Source organism: Hipposideros armiger, unplaced genomic scaffold (assembly GCF_001890085.2).
Source record: "Hipposideros armiger isolate ML-2016 unplaced genomic scaffold, ASM189008v1 scaffold_1129, whole genome shotgun sequence".
In the NCBI taxonomy this organism is placed as follows: Eukaryota; Metazoa; Chordata; class Mammalia; order Chiroptera; family Hipposideridae; genus Hipposideros; species Hipposideros armiger.
This window is the reverse complement of record NW_017732479.1, coordinates 267,444-286,257: the sequence shown is the minus strand read 5'-3', so window position 1 is coordinate 286,257 and position 18,814 is coordinate 267,444. Positions and strand designations below refer to the sequence as shown.

Here is an 18,814-nt window from a genome sequence, read left to right as displayed (position 1 = left end):
GCCATAGCCCGGAGACCTCATTTTAGGGGCGGCGGGTAACGCAGCCCTGGAGGCGGGACCGGGGCACCAGGGGCGGGGCCTGGGCTCCCGCGGGAGCTACACCTGTGCGCCGCGCCTCCCGCTCCACATTCGACCGGTGCGGCTTCCACGTCCCGCGCTCCCTCCGGGCCGCATCCGCCACTGAGCCTTGCCAGCCCCATTCCGGCTCTGTAACCATCCCGGCCCCCCCGCCATGCGCTGCTTCGGGGAGGAGGGCAGCTGGAACATGTCCTTTGCCGGCGCTGGCTTCATGGGCCTCTACTACGTCGGCGTCACCCACTGCCTGAGGGAGCGCGCCCCGCGCCTCCTCCAGGGCGCCCGCCGGTTCTACGGCTCCTCGTCTGGATCGCTCAACGCCCTCTGCATCGTCATGGGCGAATCAGTTGGTGCGTCTGGGGACAGCGGGGGCGAGGAGGGCTGAGGAACTCGCAAGCGGATTCCGAGCGGAGGGGTGGGCGCGGAGGGAGAGGGGTGTCCCAGGGCCTCGTGCCTGTGCTGTGCCCAGGGGTCTTTCCACCCAGCATGCTCGCTCTTGTTTATTCCTGATGGGAACCCTGGGGACTCGGAACTCCTATTCCACAGAAGAGGGATCCGAGGCTCAGAGCTGGGAAGACTGTTCCCAAGGTCACTCGGGGGCAAAAGGTGGGCAGAGCATTTGCACACAGTGCTGGGCACAGAACTGAGCTGGAGCGCCAAGGACCCTCCACTCCCATGGCACGCAGGAGGGAGGTCAAGCCTCCCAGCGGGTGTGGCAGGACCCCCAGTGGCTTAGCACCCTGTCCCCATGCCTGCAGACTTCCCCTGCTCCCAGCTCATGGTCCTGGTCAAGCAGGTGGAACAGCTGAGCCTGGGCGTCTTCCACCCCGCCTTTGGGCCCATCGAGCACATCAAGCAGAAGCTGCAAGCCTTTCTGCCCGCCAACATTCACCTCTTGGCCTCCCAGCGGCTGGGCGTCTCACTGACCCACTGGCCTGATGGCCGCAATGTCATGGTCACGGATTTCTCCTCCCGCGATGAGGTCATCCAGGTGAGCGGCTGGTGGGTCCCAGGGCGTGGTGGCAGGTAAGTGGGCTCCATCTCTTACCAGAGTGACTTCCAGGCACTTCCCAGGGGCAGACACTTCTGCAGGGCAGGGTGGGTGAGTGGGGGTGGGGTGGTGAACTTGCAGCTCCTCAGTTTGTTCACAAATGCGAGAGCCAAGGTGCAAACACCGACGGCAAGGTGAGTACAGAGACTTCCACTCTGCGGTGTCTTGGGGCTTCTGGTCTGACATGTGTGAGCTACAGATCAATGAATGAATAAGCAATCCAGTATTGAAATAAAACAGGAGGATATCACAGAGAGCCATGTGGTCAGGGAAAGAGTGCAGGGACAGGAGGTGGGGGTGGCTAGGAGGGTCCCTGGGTGAGCTCAGACAGGTAGGGAGTCAGGCCTCTCCCCTATAAGGCCTCAGTTAGGAAACCTGTGCTTCTCCTATCGAGGCTCTGCCCACCCTCTCCATCAGGGTCTCACTGTCCACTCAGACTGGGATTCCGTAATGCAGAACCTGTTTCCTCTTGGTGCTCCCAGCACCTAGCACGGGGCCTGTCTCTGAGTCCGTGCTGATGGCAATTCTTAGTGTGTGCAGAGAGGGGCCAGTCCCTTGCTGCGGGCTGATGTCCACGGTCTCCCGAGGAAGCCAGCTGGGGACCCCAACGTGTGTTCCAGCATCTCTGCCTATATGGCACATAGTACAGGGCCTGGCACACAATAGGTCCTCACTAAACATTAGCTGCTGTCACTCATTATTCATCTAGGGGAGCGAGGTGCTCACCTGCCTCTCCATCTGGTCAGAGACAGGAAAGGTGTGCATTTCCCAGAGAGGACTGGCGGGGAGGGGACCTCCAAGAGTTCTGTGAGACAGGCTCTATGCTCTAGGTGTTGGGAAGTTCTGGGTTGGTGGTTCTCAACTGGGGTGATTTCCCCCTTGGAGCCATTTGGCAATGCTGGAGACATTTTTGGCTGTCACAACTGTGTGTGTGTGAGTATAGCACTAGCATCTGGTGAGTAGCGATAAGGGACGCTGCTAAACATTCTTCAATGCAAAGGACAGTACCCATCCCTCCTCCTCACAACAGAGAATTGTCCAGCCCTAAATACCAATAGCATTGGGGCCTGTGATAAGGTCTCTTTTACTGCAGGACTTGACAGAGTCTCTCCTGGGAAAAGTAGACCGTGTTTTCCAAGCAGATAGAGAAGTCAAGGTATCTTGTTTGAGGTGCATCTGGTTGGATCAGTGTCCAAGGAACGCACGTTGGGAGGCACCCCTAGATTCTTGGCGGGGAATTTCTGCCAGACTAGTGAACAAGAAGTAGCACTTGGTGCCTCCACTCGCCTTGGGGGGAAGACATCTGAGCAGCAATCCTGAGTTAGCAAGGGTCCCGTCAGCAAGGACACGAGGCTCAGCAAGGAGAGGAAGGCAGGCGGGTGTCGAGATGGGCTTGCATTGAAGTCCCTTCTTACCCTTACAAAGCCTCCCAGGGCTTCAGATCCGTCCCCTGGACACAGGAGGAATAACCCCCACCTCGCCGGCCACCCTGGGATTGGACCCTGTTGTGCTCAAAGCAGGTTTTGAGCACGAGGAGCCTGAACAACTGTGTTCTGCTGACTCTTGTTTTTCCAGGCCGTGATCTGCTCCCTATACGTCCCTTTCTACTGCGGGATAATCCCCCCCGAATTCAGAGGGGAGGTAAGTGGCCGACGCCCTGCCCTGAGCACCTGCTGTTGAGAGGTGTGTGGGTGGATGGAGGGCACCAGCGCTCCTTGAGCACCTACTGTGTGCCAGCACCCTGGGGTGCTCAGAGCAATCTGAGCTAGAGCAGACCTAGTGACTCAGGGGCAGTCACAGGGCCACCGGCTGCAGCCCCTCTCTGGCCGGTGGCTCTTTGGCCACGGTGGTGAGGCAGGAGGGCAGGGATCCGAGCACCGCCCACCTGCATTGCAGCGCTACTTGGATGGGGCTCTGAGCAACAACTTGCCATTGGCGGACTGCCCCAACACCATCACCGTGTCGCCTCTCCACGGGACAGTGGACATCTGCCCCCAGACCACCTCGGCCAGCATGCACGAGCTGAACTCCTTCAATACCAGCTTCCAGGTCTCCACCAACAACGTTTACATGGGGCTTCTCTGCCTCATACCCCCCAGCCCTGAGGTAGGTCTGGCCCCCGGCACCCAGCCTTGAAGGTGTTAGAGGCTTGACCATGATCAAGGGCCCCATGAGTCAGACTCTGTGCCCCTGAACCTTCCCCACTGCCTCAGGGCAGTTAGGACACATGTCCCGTCTTACAGCCATGCCCTCGAACCCACAGCCCGAGGCTCGAGTTGTGTCCTTACTATTCTTCCCACTCCTGAGCAAGTGTTGAGCTGGGACGGGCCCCCCATCAAGGCAGCACATTGACGCCAACTCTGCTGAGCGTGTGTGTGAGCCAGACCTCTGTTGGTGCTCCCCTGGGTCGGGCTCTGTGAGGAGGCACTGTTATCATCTCCATTTCTCAGGGGGGGGACACTATGGCTCAGAGAGGTTAAGTGACCTGTTCAAAGCCACACAGCCTGGAAGCCACACAGCCAGGTTTCGAATCCCGAGCTAGCCCAGACCTGTGCTCCTAACCGTTGCCCTAGACTGCAATCAGAGTGGCCACGTGGAGGTGAGGCACAAGCCCAGAAAAAGATGGGCAGCAACCCACATTTCCTGCTTTTTGCCCCTTGATACTTCTGGGAAATCGGTAATTTGACAACCTAGCCTGTCATGGTAACATGCTCCTCCACCCCCACCACGCCCTGGCCCTCCCCTATTCCTTCACATCTCTTGTGATTCTGTAATGTTTTATAATTTATGAAACAAGGTCATGTTCATTGCCTCTGACCCTCCCTGCAGCCCTGGGGTGGACAGAAAGTCTCAGCCCCATTTACGGACAAGGAAACCAAGGCTCTCAGAAAGGCGGTGTGGCCGTCCCAGGTCACACAGCAAGGGGAGCCAGAGCGCCTCTCTGGACCTACAGGTGCCTTTTCCTCGCTGGTGGGGCCCTGACTGAGACAGGCAGGCGTGGGCCCCGGGGCTCCCCTGCCATCTCAGGCGGGTCCTGGAAGTGAACATCAAACAGGCAAAGGGACCTACAGGGAGCCAGGCAATGTCCCAGGCATCCTGGGCCCCGAGGAGGGAATGGAGGCCAGTGGGGGGAGGGGCTGGAGCAAGCACCCCCAGCCAGGGAGTCTTAGAAGAGAGAAGTGAAATGAGGCTGTGGGGAAGGAAGTGGCTCGAACAGATGTGTTCCATCTGTGGTCCTGTGGCCCTCCCTACCCTGCGCTGGGGCCCCCCAAGGATCTTGAGCCCTGCTGAGGGGTCTCTGGGGGAGCATAGGCTGGGCTGGGCTCACTGGCAGTTGAAGACAAGTCTCTGGCCTGTGACCACCAGCTTGAGGGGAGATCCAAGCCTTCTTCATCCCACCCTGACCTGTGTGTTGGCAGGTGGTGGCCGACATCTGCAGACAAGGCTACCTGGATGCCCTGCGGTTCCTGGAGAGACGCGGTAGGTGGCAGCCCCTACGGTAGCGGGGACCTCACCCCATGTGAGTGCCAGGTGGACCCTGCCTCTTGGGCATTTGAGGTTTTCTGGACCTCGACTCACTCATTCCCTCCCTTAGCCATCTGTTCAGTGCTTGGCCTAAGCTGGAAGCTGGGGACCCAGTGAGGAAGCACACGTGTGTCCTGCTTTCGAGCTGCCCACGGCCTGCAGGGGAAGAGGCCCAGAGAGAGATATCCCCTCAGGGAGAGGCAGGGACGCTCAGGGCTGTGGAGCCCAGAGGAGGCCCTTGGCTCAGCCTGGGAGGGTGGAGAGGACAAGGAAGGCTCCCTGGAGACAGCAACAGATAGCTGGGTTTTGACTAGTTAGGCAGATGATGGAAAGGTTGGAAAGGGTGTTCTGGCAGAGGGGAGGAGAGCAAGAGCAAAGGAACAGAGGCTGGCACCTTGAGGGCACATACAGCATGGCTGCAGGTGTGCGTGTGCGCGTGTGTGTGCACGCATGTGCGTGTGTGTGTACGTGTGTGCATGTGTGTGTATGTGCGTGTGCGTGTTCCTGGGGCAGCAGGTGGGCCACCGAGGTCTGGGCTAGAGCTTGGATGTCATCCTACAGGGTGATGCTCTTCAAAGTGGTAGAGCTGAGAGGCGAACTCAGGTTGTGTGGCCCCAGGACTCATGTCCTCGACGCCCCCCCAAAAACACACAGCAGCAGGAAGCGTTTGCTGAGCATTTACCACGTGCCCAGACCTGGGCCTGAGACTTATCCAATTTTCAGAGCGACCATATCGAGCAGGTCTTGATTTTCTGCTTTCACAGAGAGGGAAACTGAGGCACGGAGCCATTAGGTTACATAGCTTGCATGTGGTAGAGGCAGGATTTGAACCCGGGACGGTCCTCAGGGCCCTGATTAACCACTGGGAAACAGGGAGCAGACCAGGGCCAGGGCCATGCAGGAAGGTATCGTCCAGGACCAGCCATGGGTCCATCATGGGACAAGCAGGTCCTCAAAGCTGGGTTTCTGCCTTGAGGGACGTGGATGGTATGGATAGTGTGAGAGCCGGGGAAGTCATTGTCACCGGGAGGCTCCAAATGTGCTGACCTGTAATATCCCGCCTGTTTCCTCACCCAGGACTCACCAAGGAGCCGGTGCTGTGGACATTGGTGTCCAAGGAGCCCCCAGCCCCAGTTGACGGGACCTGGGATGCTGTTCATGTCCCAGGCCAAGAGGCAGGCCTGTCGCTCAACTGGGAAATACCCAACGTGGTGGTCAAGGACGTGCCCAACTTTGAGAAGGTCTCGCCAGAGCTGGATGCTGGTACCGCCCTTTCCTACCTGTATTTGCTCACCTAGCAGGTGCCCTGCACACAGGGGCCAGGGGCTGGGATCCTGCCCTGAAGGTGCTCATTGTCTGGTAGAGGACAGAACTCTTTCTTTTTTGAGCACCTACTAAGTGCCAGGCATGGTGCCAGGGGTTTTTACATGTTGTGCCATTCGCTCCTCACCACAACACTGGACCTAAGTGAGTTTCTTACCCCATTTCACTGATGACAAAACTGAATCTCAGAGAGGGGAAGGCCTCAAAGCCCGCAGCTGGGGGATTCGAAGCCAAGCTTGTGCCTGAGAAAGCCAGGTCTTTGTGCCCACTGTCCAGGAAAGGGCGGGAGGCAGTGAGGGGCACAGGACGGACATGTCTGGAGGGTCTGGACTCATTTCATCCTTTCACCAATACTCTGAGTGTGGTACTGAATTGTCCCCATTGTACAGACGAGGAAACCATAGCACAGAGAGGTTTTAAGTGACTTACCCAAGGTCCCATCGCTAGCAAATGGCAGAACCACCGTACTGCTCTGAACCATTTAGCCTGCTCTCCTGCTCAGTGCCCTAAATGTCACAGTTGCAATAGCAGGAAAGTGCAGGGTCCCACAGACACATTGTCATGGTGCTGGTGGGGGGTAAGTTAGAGCAGCATCTCGGTGAGGCATGAAGGGAGGAGATGGCCAGGCAAAGAGGGGCAGACAAGGCCGAGGGCACAGCATGTGCAGATGTCCTGGGGTGGGCTGGAGCGGGGAAGAGCTGGAGGCCCTGGAGCTTAACACAGGGGTTGAGGGGCAGGGTAGCAGAGATGAGCTGAGGGGGGCTGGGAAGGTTGGGCACGTAGCCTGGAGGAGAGAAATGGGGCCACTGTGGGGTGGGGGCAGGTACTTCCGAATTCACTGCAGCTCTGAACTGCAGGGGTTATTGCAACTCGCTGGGAGGGGACAAGCGGCAGAGGCAGGAGGCTGGGAGGAGAGATGATGGTGGTGAGACCAGAGCAGGGACAGTGAGGTGGCTGAGGGAATGGGGGATGAGGAGCGCACCTCTTTCAGCACTGCGGACCACGCAGGGTGAGCACAAATGGACTGAGCCCTGAGGTCCAAGCTTTCTGGAACCCTGGCAGCATCCCTGCAGCCACATGGGGGCACCAGAGAGCTGCCCCTAGGGGCAGGGCCAGTACTGCAGCCATCACGGCCAGCCGGCTGGGAAGGGAATTGTCATCTGGCCTGGCCCTTACAGACATCCATTAACCCTCACCTACTTGCCCAGGGAGGTAGGTCCTGCGGTATCCCCACATTACCTAGGCTTGGGGAAGGGAAGGGATGTGTCCCAGGACCCATGGCAGGTAAACGGGGGTTGGGTCTTTGAGCTGTGCTGTCGGTGAACCCTCCCAGCGTGTGTCTCTAGGGGCGCTGGGCAGAATCTGGATGGTGGTGTTTGCGTGGCTGCGCTGTGGTCTGGGGGCAGGGATTTGGGGCCTGGCTCTGCCCTGGCCTGGATGCTGGCTCCTTCCACTCTGGTCAGTGCAGAGGACAGAGGGCTTTGAAAATGGTCGTTGTGGTCCTAGCAGCTGCCGCTGCTGTGGTTGATAATAATATACCAATGTGTTGCTGTTATCGAGCGAGGTGTGGTGTGGGCACATACCCCATCCTGGGGGGCCACAGCAGACTTTCCAGAGGGGTAGGAGAGGCGGAAAGCGCTTGGGAAGCCTGACAGGCCTTGGGTCCATCCTGGCCCTGCCACTTCCTGGCGATGGGTTTTGGGCAAGTCACTGGTCCACTCTGAACCTCAGTCTCCCCTTCTGTGAAAGGGGCTCACCCTGCCCATTTCAGGGACAATAATGACAGCATGAGCTGAGGGCCCAGCCACCTGCTGGCTCATGGGAGGGGCTTGATCAATGCTGTTTCTTCCTCTGCAGATGGGGGTGGGTGTAGTCTGTGGACTATGAGGTAGAGAGGAGGTGATGCTACCTGCCCTCCAGGGGACATGGAAGGGGCTGGCTGGAGGGGCAGGTGGGACACCATGGCTTCTCTTGTAGTACTGAAGAAAGCATGTATGAGGGACCCCAGCCCCTGGGCCCGCTTCCGCCGGTCGATGCCCGGGCGGGCATTGACGTACCTACTGCTGCCCTACACGCTGCCCTTCGAGTACATCTACTTCCGGAGCAGAAGGTGAGGCCCGGCCAGGGGTCATGGGAAGGGCCTGGCTTGCCACCAGGGTTGTGGCCGAGATCAGTGCTCATGGCAGGAAGGGCAGCTCGTCTCCCCATGCTGCCTAGTGTCAGCAGCAATTTGCTGAGGGGTCCTGGTGGTCTCTGCAGAACCAGATTGATGGGGAGGCAGGATGGCAGCTGTAATCAAGCGGGGGCCTCCTGGTCAGTGCCCAGCCCCTCCCTTGTCTCTAGGACCTCTGGCCCATTGCTCCACCTGTCAGAGCCTCAGAGACCACATGCTATTTTTGAAGATAACTCTAGGGACTGGTCTGGCTCAGATTTGCTCTGTGGCCTGGGCCAGGTCTCTTAACCTCTCTGCGCCTCGGATTCCTTTTCTATAAAACAAGGCTGTCCCATGGCAGACTGACTGTGGTTAAGCCCCCACTAACCATTCTAGCTGCTGACTAATGGACCACTCCTGATGGTTTGTTCATTTATTCCAATCGTTATTGAGGGCCTGCTAGGGACCAAGCCCTGACTGACTAAGGGCTAGGGAGGCTGCATTGACCTAGACCCAGTCCCTGGCCTTGTGCAGCCCAACAACCCACAAATCATCACACACTCACCTGTTTAATCACAGCTCTGCCTAGAGATACCCAGAGAGATCTCCACTGGCTATGAACTGGGATGGCTCATATTAGGGGCTGTCTAGTCAGGGAAGGCTGCCTAGAGGAGGTAACTTATGAGCTATAATCCGAAGGATGGGTAAGAGTCCACTAAGCAAAGAGGGACGAGTAAAACCTTCCAGATGGATGGAAGAGCATGTGCAAAGGTCCTGGGGCAGAAGGCTCATCTTAGGAGCAGAAAGGGAGGCCAGTGTGTCTGAAGCCAAAAAGTGGAGTGCTGTACAAGGTGGGGCAGGTCGGCAGGGGTAGACACACAGGGCTCTCTGGCCATGTGTGAGGTATGGACTTTGTCCTGACAGTGGGGGGAAGGCAATGAAGGGTTTCAACAGGAAAGTGGCACAGGGAGATCTGCATTTTAAACAATTCTCTATGCCCCAGAAGAAGGTCTACGTAGTGGGTCACAGGCCTTTGTTCCATGTTGAGCTAATGACTGGACCAGCCCCTGCTGTTTGAATTGCTGGTGACTGAAAGCTGGGAGGGAGCTTTCTGCTGGCACAGCTTCTCCTCGTGCTGAGCTATTAGACTGAAACCACAAGTTGAAATAAAAAAGGGTAAAGGCAAATTCTAGCCTTTTCAATTACCAAATTATAAATCAATTAATCCATGTATGAGCACTGATAGGGAGCCCTGCCCAGACCACAGGGAAATTCATACTTGGTATGTTCTGTACATGCTCAATATCTAGGTTGTAATAATAGAGGCAGAAGGTCCAGAATGAGGGAGGTGATAGTCCAGCTTATGTTTGGCTTGTCATACGGCACTCTGTGGACTGTCTGCCCAGTTTGAGGGCCTGGTTTAGAGGCCACTCCAAGGGTAATACGTTGGGGATGAGGCCTGCAGTGTCAAGTGAGTTAGAGATGCTGCCTGGCCAGGCAGCTTCGCAGCCATAGTTGTATGACCTGGCCCTCTGCTGACACTGCGGGGCCCATGTGGGGAGCACAGGAGGGTTTGAGTCAGAAAGGGCTATTGTGGGCTCTATGTTTCAAGGTCACTGGCTGCTGGGAGGAGAGTGGATGCAGGGGTGTGAAGTGTGGGGGACAGGGGCTGGTCTGGGGAGGAGAGAGAGGAAGGGATGGAGATGTAGGCAGGGTGGCTGTTCTCCTTGGGCAGGTGAGGAAAGCGAGGCCCACAGAGGTTCCCTGACCTGCCCAGGCCACACGGCTGATGAGCAGGGGAGCTAGCCTGGCCCCGAAGCCCTTCCCTTTCCTTCCCCTGGGCTCCTCATGTGTTCCCTGTGGAGTCGACCCTCAGGGCCTGGCCGCCTCCACCAAGTTCAGAGTCTATCGTGGTTCATTCCCCCAACCCCTCACTCCCCTGCCGCTGCCCCGTGGGTCTGGCCTGCTCTGCGGTGGAGACAACATTGCTGGGGGCTTCTTACCCCCATTACCCTTCCTTTAGCCCTGGTGCCTCCGGTGCAGGGACCCCAGCTCTGCCTTGGCCCTGCGGGGAAGGTGGTCTCAGCCGGCTGACGCTCAGGCTTGGCCCAGTGAACTGCTACTGCCTCTTCCTGCAGGCTGGTGGCGTGGCTGCCCGATGTGCCGGCTGACTTGTGCTGGATGCAGGGCACGATGAGGACATTGGCCTTCGAGGCCTACGTCAAAACGAAGGACCAGCTTGTCGGGCTGGTCAGATGAGGTCGGCAGGAGCGGCCGTGCTGGATGGGGGAGGCAGCATCTGTTTCTCTGGCCCCCAGGCAGGCAGTCCACATCATCCGAGTCCCACTGTCCATGCCCCTGTGCAGCCCCCTGCACATGTGTTTGGTCACCGCTGTGGGTTAGACCCGTGCTGGACCTGGATGTCGGTACTGACCAGTCACATCGATGAGTCTGCAGGGCCTGCTGGGGGCAGTCATCACTCCCCCTGCACACACAGAGCCGGAGCTCACAGAGGACAGCCAGCTCCCACTCTGCCAGATCCCTGCCAGTCCTTCTGCCATCCTTCCAGATGTCCCCACATGCCCTGTTTGGGGTCTGGGTTGGGGCTGCCTGTCTCTCCCCCACCTGCCCTCCCTACTGGCTGGAGACCCCACAGTCCCCCCACACCCACTCAACAGCCATTTGTTTACCAAGGAAACTGGCACAGGGCTCCCAGGGAGGGGCCACCCCGGGAACCTTTCCGTCACTCCCAGCTCAGCCAGAATAAGGGCCCAGGTCCTTCCTCATTGCAGGATTTGGGAGAAGCGTGAGCCAGGGCTCCCTGAGTGCCAGGCTGCCACCACAGGGCTTCCCCCTGCCCGTCACCCAGCCCCAGGCTCTGACAGCCTGCACTGGTTGGATCCCACTTCCTCTGCAGCCTGTTGGTCACCAGCCCCCTTCAGCCCAAGACAGCCCGTCCTTCGCATTTGGCCAAGAAACCCAGGCCTGCCCTGCCCATCAGTCCTGAGGGCCACCAAACTGGGCCAGCCCAGCGACTGGCCCAGACGTGTCCTGTGTGCTCACTTTTGCCCCCTGAGTAAGGCCTGGATGTGACTCGCCTTCCGGAGCTCGGAGCCCAGCCATTCGCCCAGGGTGGGCACTGGAGTTGTTGGCTGAGTGGAGGACTGAGGGGACAGACCCCCTTTTTTCCTCTCAGACTCTTGTCCCAGACTGTGTGGGCAGTTGGCCCTCAGGAGCCAGGGAGGCCCCGCCGGCCCCTCTGGAGCCCCTGCTCCGTAGAGCCAGTTCCCTGGGGTCCGGGTGCTTCTTTTGGGGGAGAGGCCCGGCCTGTTGGTATGTCCTAGGTCATTGTGCCTGAGTCCTAGGTCGCCTGCCCCTGTCTCATCAAAGGGAAAAAGGAAGACAGGAGCTGAGACACACATCTTGGTTCTGGAATTTCCAAATGGGGGACTTGGGGGCAGCATCTGCTGAGAAGAGGGGCTCCGGCACTCTTGTAGATCTGTTTACAGAAGATGGAGAATGTGCTCATATCAGAGACTGGGGAGCAACTGGAAGTGATGGGGTGGCGTGCCTCCCCTCGAACACTTTCTCTGACTTTCTCTGTCCTGCACCAGCCCTTGGGGGTGACCCCATGGTTGGCCTCACTCCAGCAACCTTGATCTGTGACTTCCTACTGGGTCCATCCAGTGGGAGCCCCTGGCTAGAGATGGGAGGGTGTGGGGAGGGAGAGATGAAAGGGATTAAAATCTTTTCAGAATTCCAGCTGCATGTGCTTCTGTTGGGGAGCCCAAAATCCCTGGATGCCACAGGAAGGTTGATGGTGTGGCAGTGCCTCTAATCCCTCCCTCCCCAGTCCTCTTCATGTCTCCCCATCCCAGAAAGGATGCTGGGACACCAGACCTCCGCTGGCCTCTCCTGGGAGTCACTTGTCTTCCTGTCCTCAGAGCAGAACTCACTCTGTGCTCCTGACCAAGCCCTTAAGAAACGCTTAAGTCACTGGCGACGGCGTAGGCTGCAGTCCCTGTGGCAGTGGGTTGCCATGGGCTACCGTATGTAGACAGCAGCCAGCGTGAGCGGCCAGCAGCCGCAGTGAGTGGCCATCCAGAAGCCGGCAACTGATGTGCCTCGCCCGGGAAGAGCGCAATGATGGTGCCAACTTGGGCCAGTGAAGCAACGTCCTCCACAACTAGACTGAAGAACAAAACGACAGCAACTTGTCTGTTCCCCTTCCCCCAATTTCCCAGCACTGTTCCCATCCACTCAATTCCCCAATAAAAAAAGAAAAAGAAAAAAAGAAATGCTTAGATGGCTCAGCTGACAAAGCAGACAGGCCAGGAACTGGTCCAGGTCAGAGTTCCTTGACTTGTCACCTATATATCCTCCTAACACAGAGCTCTGAGGTGTTACAGAGCAGAGGCGGGATCCTGGCCTTGACTCTGAATTCAGGCTGACCTGAACTCAGGGGACCTGCAACTCAGTATTAATCCCCTCACCTCTCAGAGCCTCAGTTTCCCCCTGTGTAGAATGAAGGCAATAACACATATGGTACCTCAGGGAGTATGTACTTGGGAAAATTTACCGCTCCTTGCAGACTGCATCAGACAGCAGGGATTACTGCTCGAAAGGGGGAGTGGGCGTGAAAATGTATTATCTACATTCCTGCTCTGTGTTAGACACCAGACGAGGAGGACCACTGGGCCTCCTTTGAGCCTCACACTGCCCCTGACTGGGGGATAGTCCATACAAAACTCAGGGGAGCTGTGGTCGGGGCCCGAACCCGTGACATCAGAGCCCTCTTTGGACTGTGCACCATGGCTTCCCATCAGTTGTGCTGAAGTCATGCATCCCCCACCCTCTTTCTCTCGGTGTCCCAGCCAAGGACCTCTTTGGGTCCTAGAGCCCTGGCACAGCTGTGACTCCCATATTTAAACCACATTCCTTGTGCTGGCTGCAAGCCCCCCAGCCTGGATTTCTGAGTTCCAATTGTCTGCTGAGTGTCCTCATGCCTGAGGCAGATCCCTGCTCTGAGAAGGTCACATGCCTTTATTGGTGTTTCTGTGGTGGTAATAGGGACTGTAACCCTCCCAAGTGCACGTACGTCACTTTGAAGGTGAATTCATCTGTCTGAATTCTCACAGCAACCTTGGGAAGTAGGCATTATTCTCCTCAATTTACAGGTGAGGAAACTGAGGGACAAAGAGGTTATGTTCATTGGTAAGTGGTAGAGCTGGGAGCGCCCAAGATGGTGCTGCAGGCAGCAGAACGACGCCTCCACCATCACGGCTTCACTGTGCACCTTCTGTATGCTACTGGGCAAGTTCTTTCCTCGATCAATCCCTCATTTCCTTGTCTTTGAAATCATGAGTTAAACCAGCTGGCTTCTAAGGGGTGTCCAGCTCTGCTATGAGCTCATAGCATGGTCAATTAATACCACATGGTCAGAGGAAGGAGAAGTGATTCCAGGAGGGGATTAGCCACAGAGAAATGGGTCTCTGGACTGGGTCTTTATGGAAGCCTAGAACCTGGTTTGACAGAAAGTCATTCCAGGAGGGGCGGCTGCAGGTGCAAAGCCAGGTGAGGGGTGGCCCATGGTAAGTTAAACTGACAAGGAATCTGAGGCTCAGAGGGGTGAAGTGCCTTATTCCAGGTCACACAGCCAGTTGGTTATGGAGATAGCATTGAAGCCTAGATCAAGCTCTGGTTCCACCCTGCCTGCACACTAGAGTTCTGGGTAGAAAAACGAACGCTTGGGGTTCTTCTGCAGAGATTCTGATGTCATTGATCTTGACTTTGACCTGCCTGGGCAGGAGTGCGGTTGGAGCCTGTCCCCAGGGGCCACCCTGTGGGTGTGACCACCTGCTTGAGCCAGCACATTGTGCCTCAGACTTGCTTAATGCTATCTGTGTCAAGCAGGCTGGTAGGTGCCAATCTGTGGCTGGGATCACGTGACGCTAGTGGGGCAACCTGTGTCCCAGCACTAAGCCCTGGCCACACCAGGCATTCCCAGGCACATGCCTCCACCCCTCTGAGCTTTGCATCCCACCCATCAATCTGATTGTGTACACTAACGACATGTTTGGTGATATTAAGGAATAATCATTATTTTTTTAGTTGTGGTACTGCATTGAGAATAAGTTTTCAATTCTTTTAGAGATCAGACTGAAATGTTCACGAATGAAATGACATAATACGTGAGATTTGCTTCAATATAATCCGGGGGTGGGGAGAGGTGGATGAGAGATGATGAAACAGGAACTGATAACAGTTGACCCTGGGTGGTGAATACATAGGAGTTCATTATACTAGTCTCTCTAATTTTATATATGTTTGACATTTCTGTAATAAACAGTGCCTAGCCTTAAAATTTTGATAATACATATAAATAGGAAAATATGCATCGAGACAGAACATAAAACAAAGCGGAAACAGGGCCACCGGGAGTTGCGGCTTCCCAGAGTCACAGATGGGAAGGGCAGGCAGTAGGTTCCGGTGAGCTGTGAACGTTCAGCACCGCGGACAGCGACCCGCGGCCGCTTCCACGCCGCCATAGCAGCCTCAGGGACGTCGGAGAGCAGAGAGGTTCCGGTTTCCCCTTATTTAGGAAGAGTCTCTTCAGGTCAGGCTATCCAGCCTTATACACACCTCCAGAGGTGGAGTGTTCACTACCCACGGGGCAGACCAGGCCTTGGTGGACAGTTTTGGTTCATAAGAAGCTTCTGTTTTCTGCTCTTTTAAGGATACCTTAGTAAAAAAAAAAATCAATCATATATATATATATATATATATATATATATGTGTGTGTGTGTGTGTGTGTGTGTGTGTGTGTGTGTGTGTGTGTGTGTGTGTCTATTTCTGGGCTCCCTATCCATTTATGTTACATGTCAAAGGGAATTAAGGCTGCTAATCAGCTGACCTTAAAATGGGGAAATGACCCTGGATTATTGGGTAGGCCGATGCAATAGCAGGGTCTTTAAAAGTGAAAGAAGAGTAAGTGTCAGAGTGACATGATGTGAGAAAGACTAGACCTGCCGTTGTTGGCTTTGAAGATGGAGGAAGTGGCCACAGCCAAGGAATGTGGGCAGCTCGAGGCTGGAAAAGGCATGGAAATGGATTCATCCCGAGAGCCTCCAGAAAGGATTGCAGCTTTGCTGACACTTGATTTTAGCCTGGTGATGCCTGCATTAGACTTCCGACGATCAGAACTGTGAGATAATAAGTTGTCATAGCAGCAATAGAAAATGAATACAACAATGAACATATGTCACCACCTACATTCACCCATTGTGGCACTGGCCACATCTCCTTTCTCCCTCTCTCAATGTGTATATACCCATGCACTCACATTGGGGTTTTTCTAGAACCATTTGAAAGTTACAGACATGACTCTATACCCCCAAACACTTCAGCATGTACCTTCCAAGAAAAAGAACATGCTTTTACATAACCATAGTACAGTTTAAAATTCATGAAATTTAAAATTAATATTATTAGCTAATATAGAGTCTATATTTATATGTTGCAAATTGTCCTAGTAACATCCTTTATGGCTTTTTTTTTTCACGATCCGGTATTCAATCCAAGCACATTGATTTAGTTTGTCAAATCTCTTTACTATTCTTTAATGTAGAATAATGCTTTCAGTTGTTTTTTGTTGTTTGTTTTTATAACATTGACATGTTTGAAGAGTACAGGCTAGTTGTTTTATAGACTGTCCCTTGGTTTAGGTTTTATATTCTGTCCTAATTATTAGACTCAGGATATGAACTTTTGGTAGAAGAACCACATAAGCGATTCTGTGTCCTTCTCAGTACACCACAAGGTCGGACGCACAAGGTGTTAATTTGTTATGTTGTTGGTGATGTTTATTTTGATCACTTGATTAAGATAGTGCCTGACAGATTTCTCCACTGAAAAGTTACCCCTTTTTCTTTCTGATTAATAAGTAATCTGTGGGTAAATGCACTGAGACTGGAAAGATATTTTTTTATTCAACAAATCTTTACCTAATGACAGCTTTAGCTTTGAATAATATGCCTATCTGATTAATTATTATGATGACTACAAAATAGTGATTTTATAACCACATGATTCTTTCTATACTTATTAGTTGCTATTTTACTGGAAAGATGAGCTTTCTCTTTTCTCCTCATTCATTCATTCATCCGTTTGTTTATTCATTAATTTGCTTTTCTTAGTTTCAGTATGGAATCATGGGTTCTTTTTTCTCACCATTCCTTTTCTGTATCATTTAATAATATTCCCATTCAAAATATTTTTATTTAGATATAAATGCATACATATACACACACAGCAAATTGTTATTTGGGTATAACACCCACATACAAATCTTAAGTGTATATATGCCACAATAGTTTTTTTTACATAGACATCTATATAGGACAGAATTTGTGGGTCTCAGTGCAAGATTAAAACGTAGGGCCTCTTGTTCAAAAGACAGGAAAAAATGCCATTAAAGGAACTAAAAGATGAAGCTTTCCCCTTTCCTCTGCCATCGCGCTCCCAACCTGTCATGGTGTTTTTTGTTTGCTACGTAATGTCACTCTCTCCAACACTGGGATAGGGTCTTAGGGCACCTGCAGACCCTCCCCATGCTCTGGGGGACCCACTCCGCGAATCCAAAAACGGCCCATCAGCTGCCTGTTTCCTCCTTGTCAGCTGCAGGACCCACACATCATGCCCTGGCCGGGAGTGGGGAACTCAAGCCAGGCATCGCCCCTTCCCACCTGCCTGCCCCAAGGTTATTGCGACCTCCAAACCAGACAAATGGGTGACTGAATTGGTGATGGGAGAGAGACCCGCCTTTGCTGATTGACCCACCAAATGCCCTGCGGTGCTGCCAGTCTAGGAAAAAGATGACAGGGATAGCTATGATCACCTCCACTCTGAGATGCTGTGGGGTGTGAGTGTCGGACCTGATCCTCTTCACGCCGGTGCCCAGGCCTCATGTCACTGGATGGGGGGCAGGAGAGAGCTCGGACAGGGCTGGGACACTAGAGGACAGAGGAATGGGCTGTCAGGAACTTGTCCTGAGCAGGTGGCAGTGGGTGGAACCGTTCGTGAACCGAGGCTCCAAGCTTTCAGCACATGCTCCATTACCCCATCACACGTCACTTACAAAGCACACGTTGAAAGATAAAATTATTAAGAATTTCAAGACGGTGACCACAGAGCATTAAACCCCAAGTGCAGGGCCCTTCTGATCCTTCTGAGCACAGGACCCTGTATGACTCCCCTGGTTGCATGACCATGAAGCAGGCCCTGCTTATCTATGTATCTATGTATCTATCTATCTATGTATCTATCCATCTATCTATCCACCTGTATCTATTTATGCTATGTCTATACCATCGTGTAACCATCACTGACAGCAATATGTTTCCAGCACTCTGGAGGGGACTCGTGTGCCCATTCCCATTCAAACCTCTCCCTCTGACCCAAATTAAGCACTTTTCTGTCTTCTATCACCATAGTTTAGTTTTGCTTGTCCTTGAACTGTATATGAATGAAACCATACAACCTCTTGCCTTTGTATTTGGCTTCTTTTGTTCATTCTGATTGAAATTCATTGAGGTTGTTACATATACCAGTAATTCCTTTTATAATCGCTGTGTAGTAAGTATTCCATTGCATGACTATGTCACAATTTATCCATTCTACTGTTGATGGACATTTGAGTTGTTCCCGATGCTTGTCTAACATGTGCAAATTGTTCCTAATTTGGCCTTTCAAGCTCCTGTGTCCTTTTGACCTATCCCCGTTATTTTTTAAAACACTTTTTTTATTTCTTGGCCTAACAAGATGTTTTAGGCTCATCTTGTACTTTCTTTGCCCAGACCTGGAATCGACCTTTCCTTCATGAAACCCTGGTTCCTTTTGGTGGGGAAATATTTAGAAACCATGATCTGAGCCTCAGCGAATTAGGCCAGGGCTTCATCTCCACGTTTTCCCTAGCCCCAGGCATGTAGTAGGTGCTTAATATATATGTGTGGAGTGAGCGACTAGAAGAGGGGTTGTGCTAAAACTTCTTTAGAATCTGGTTGTTCTCAAATTGTAGCCTGCATAAGAAGTACCTTATTAAATGCAGATTTGGGGACGCTATCTGGAGAGAGCCTGTCTTTTTAGGTCTGGGGTTGACTCAGGAATCTGCAGTTCACATGCCCCCGGGAGATTATGAAGCATGTTTTTTCATAGCACATTGTCACTATCTGAAATCATCTTGGTTATTCACAGATGTAAGCTCCGAGAGGGCCAGGCTTTTGCCTGATGTATCTCGGGAACCTGGACCAGTGCCTGGTACAGATCAGATGCTCCCTAAATATCTGTTGAACGGATGAAGGGATCTTGAAGGTCACTTCTAGCTGGCGCATTTCATGCGTCTGCGTTGAGCACATGCTGTATGATGGAATCAATGGGTCGATGAACGAACGCGTGATGGAGGAGGGCGGGCAGGGGTCTCTGGCGGTCCTCGCGAGGGGCGGGTAACGGCTCTCGGGCGCGGGGCGGGCCCGGAGGCGCCACGACGACGCGTGCGGAGGGCAGGCGGTGCGGCGGGCGGGGCCATGACGTCATACCGGCGGAGGGCAGCCTCGCGCCGTGTGGGCGAGGCGGCGCCGTGACGTCACGCCTGCGGAGCGCCGCGCGGCGGCCGGGCGGCGGGCGTGGGCGCG

At 54.1% G+C, this 18,814-nt stretch overlaps 1 protein-coding gene across 1 annotated transcript; it reads left to right on the top strand.

Moving 5' to 3' along the window:
• The first annotated feature begins 232 nt into the window (after positions 1–232).
• On the top strand, positions 233–11,301 carry PNPLA5 (patatin like domain 5, triacylglycerol lipase). Its single transcript, XM_019632344.1, has 8 exons — positions 233–425; positions 834–1,066; positions 2,702–2,767; positions 3,023–3,232; positions 4,546–4,606; positions 5,729–5,914; positions 7,952–8,084; positions 10,265–11,301. The coding sequence occupies exons 1-8, from the start codon at positions 233–235 to the stop codon at positions 10,383–10,385; spliced, it is 1,203 nt and encodes a 400-aa protein (XP_019487889.1). The 3' UTR covers positions 10,386–11,301.
• Positions 11,302–18,814: the final 7,513 nt, after the last annotated feature.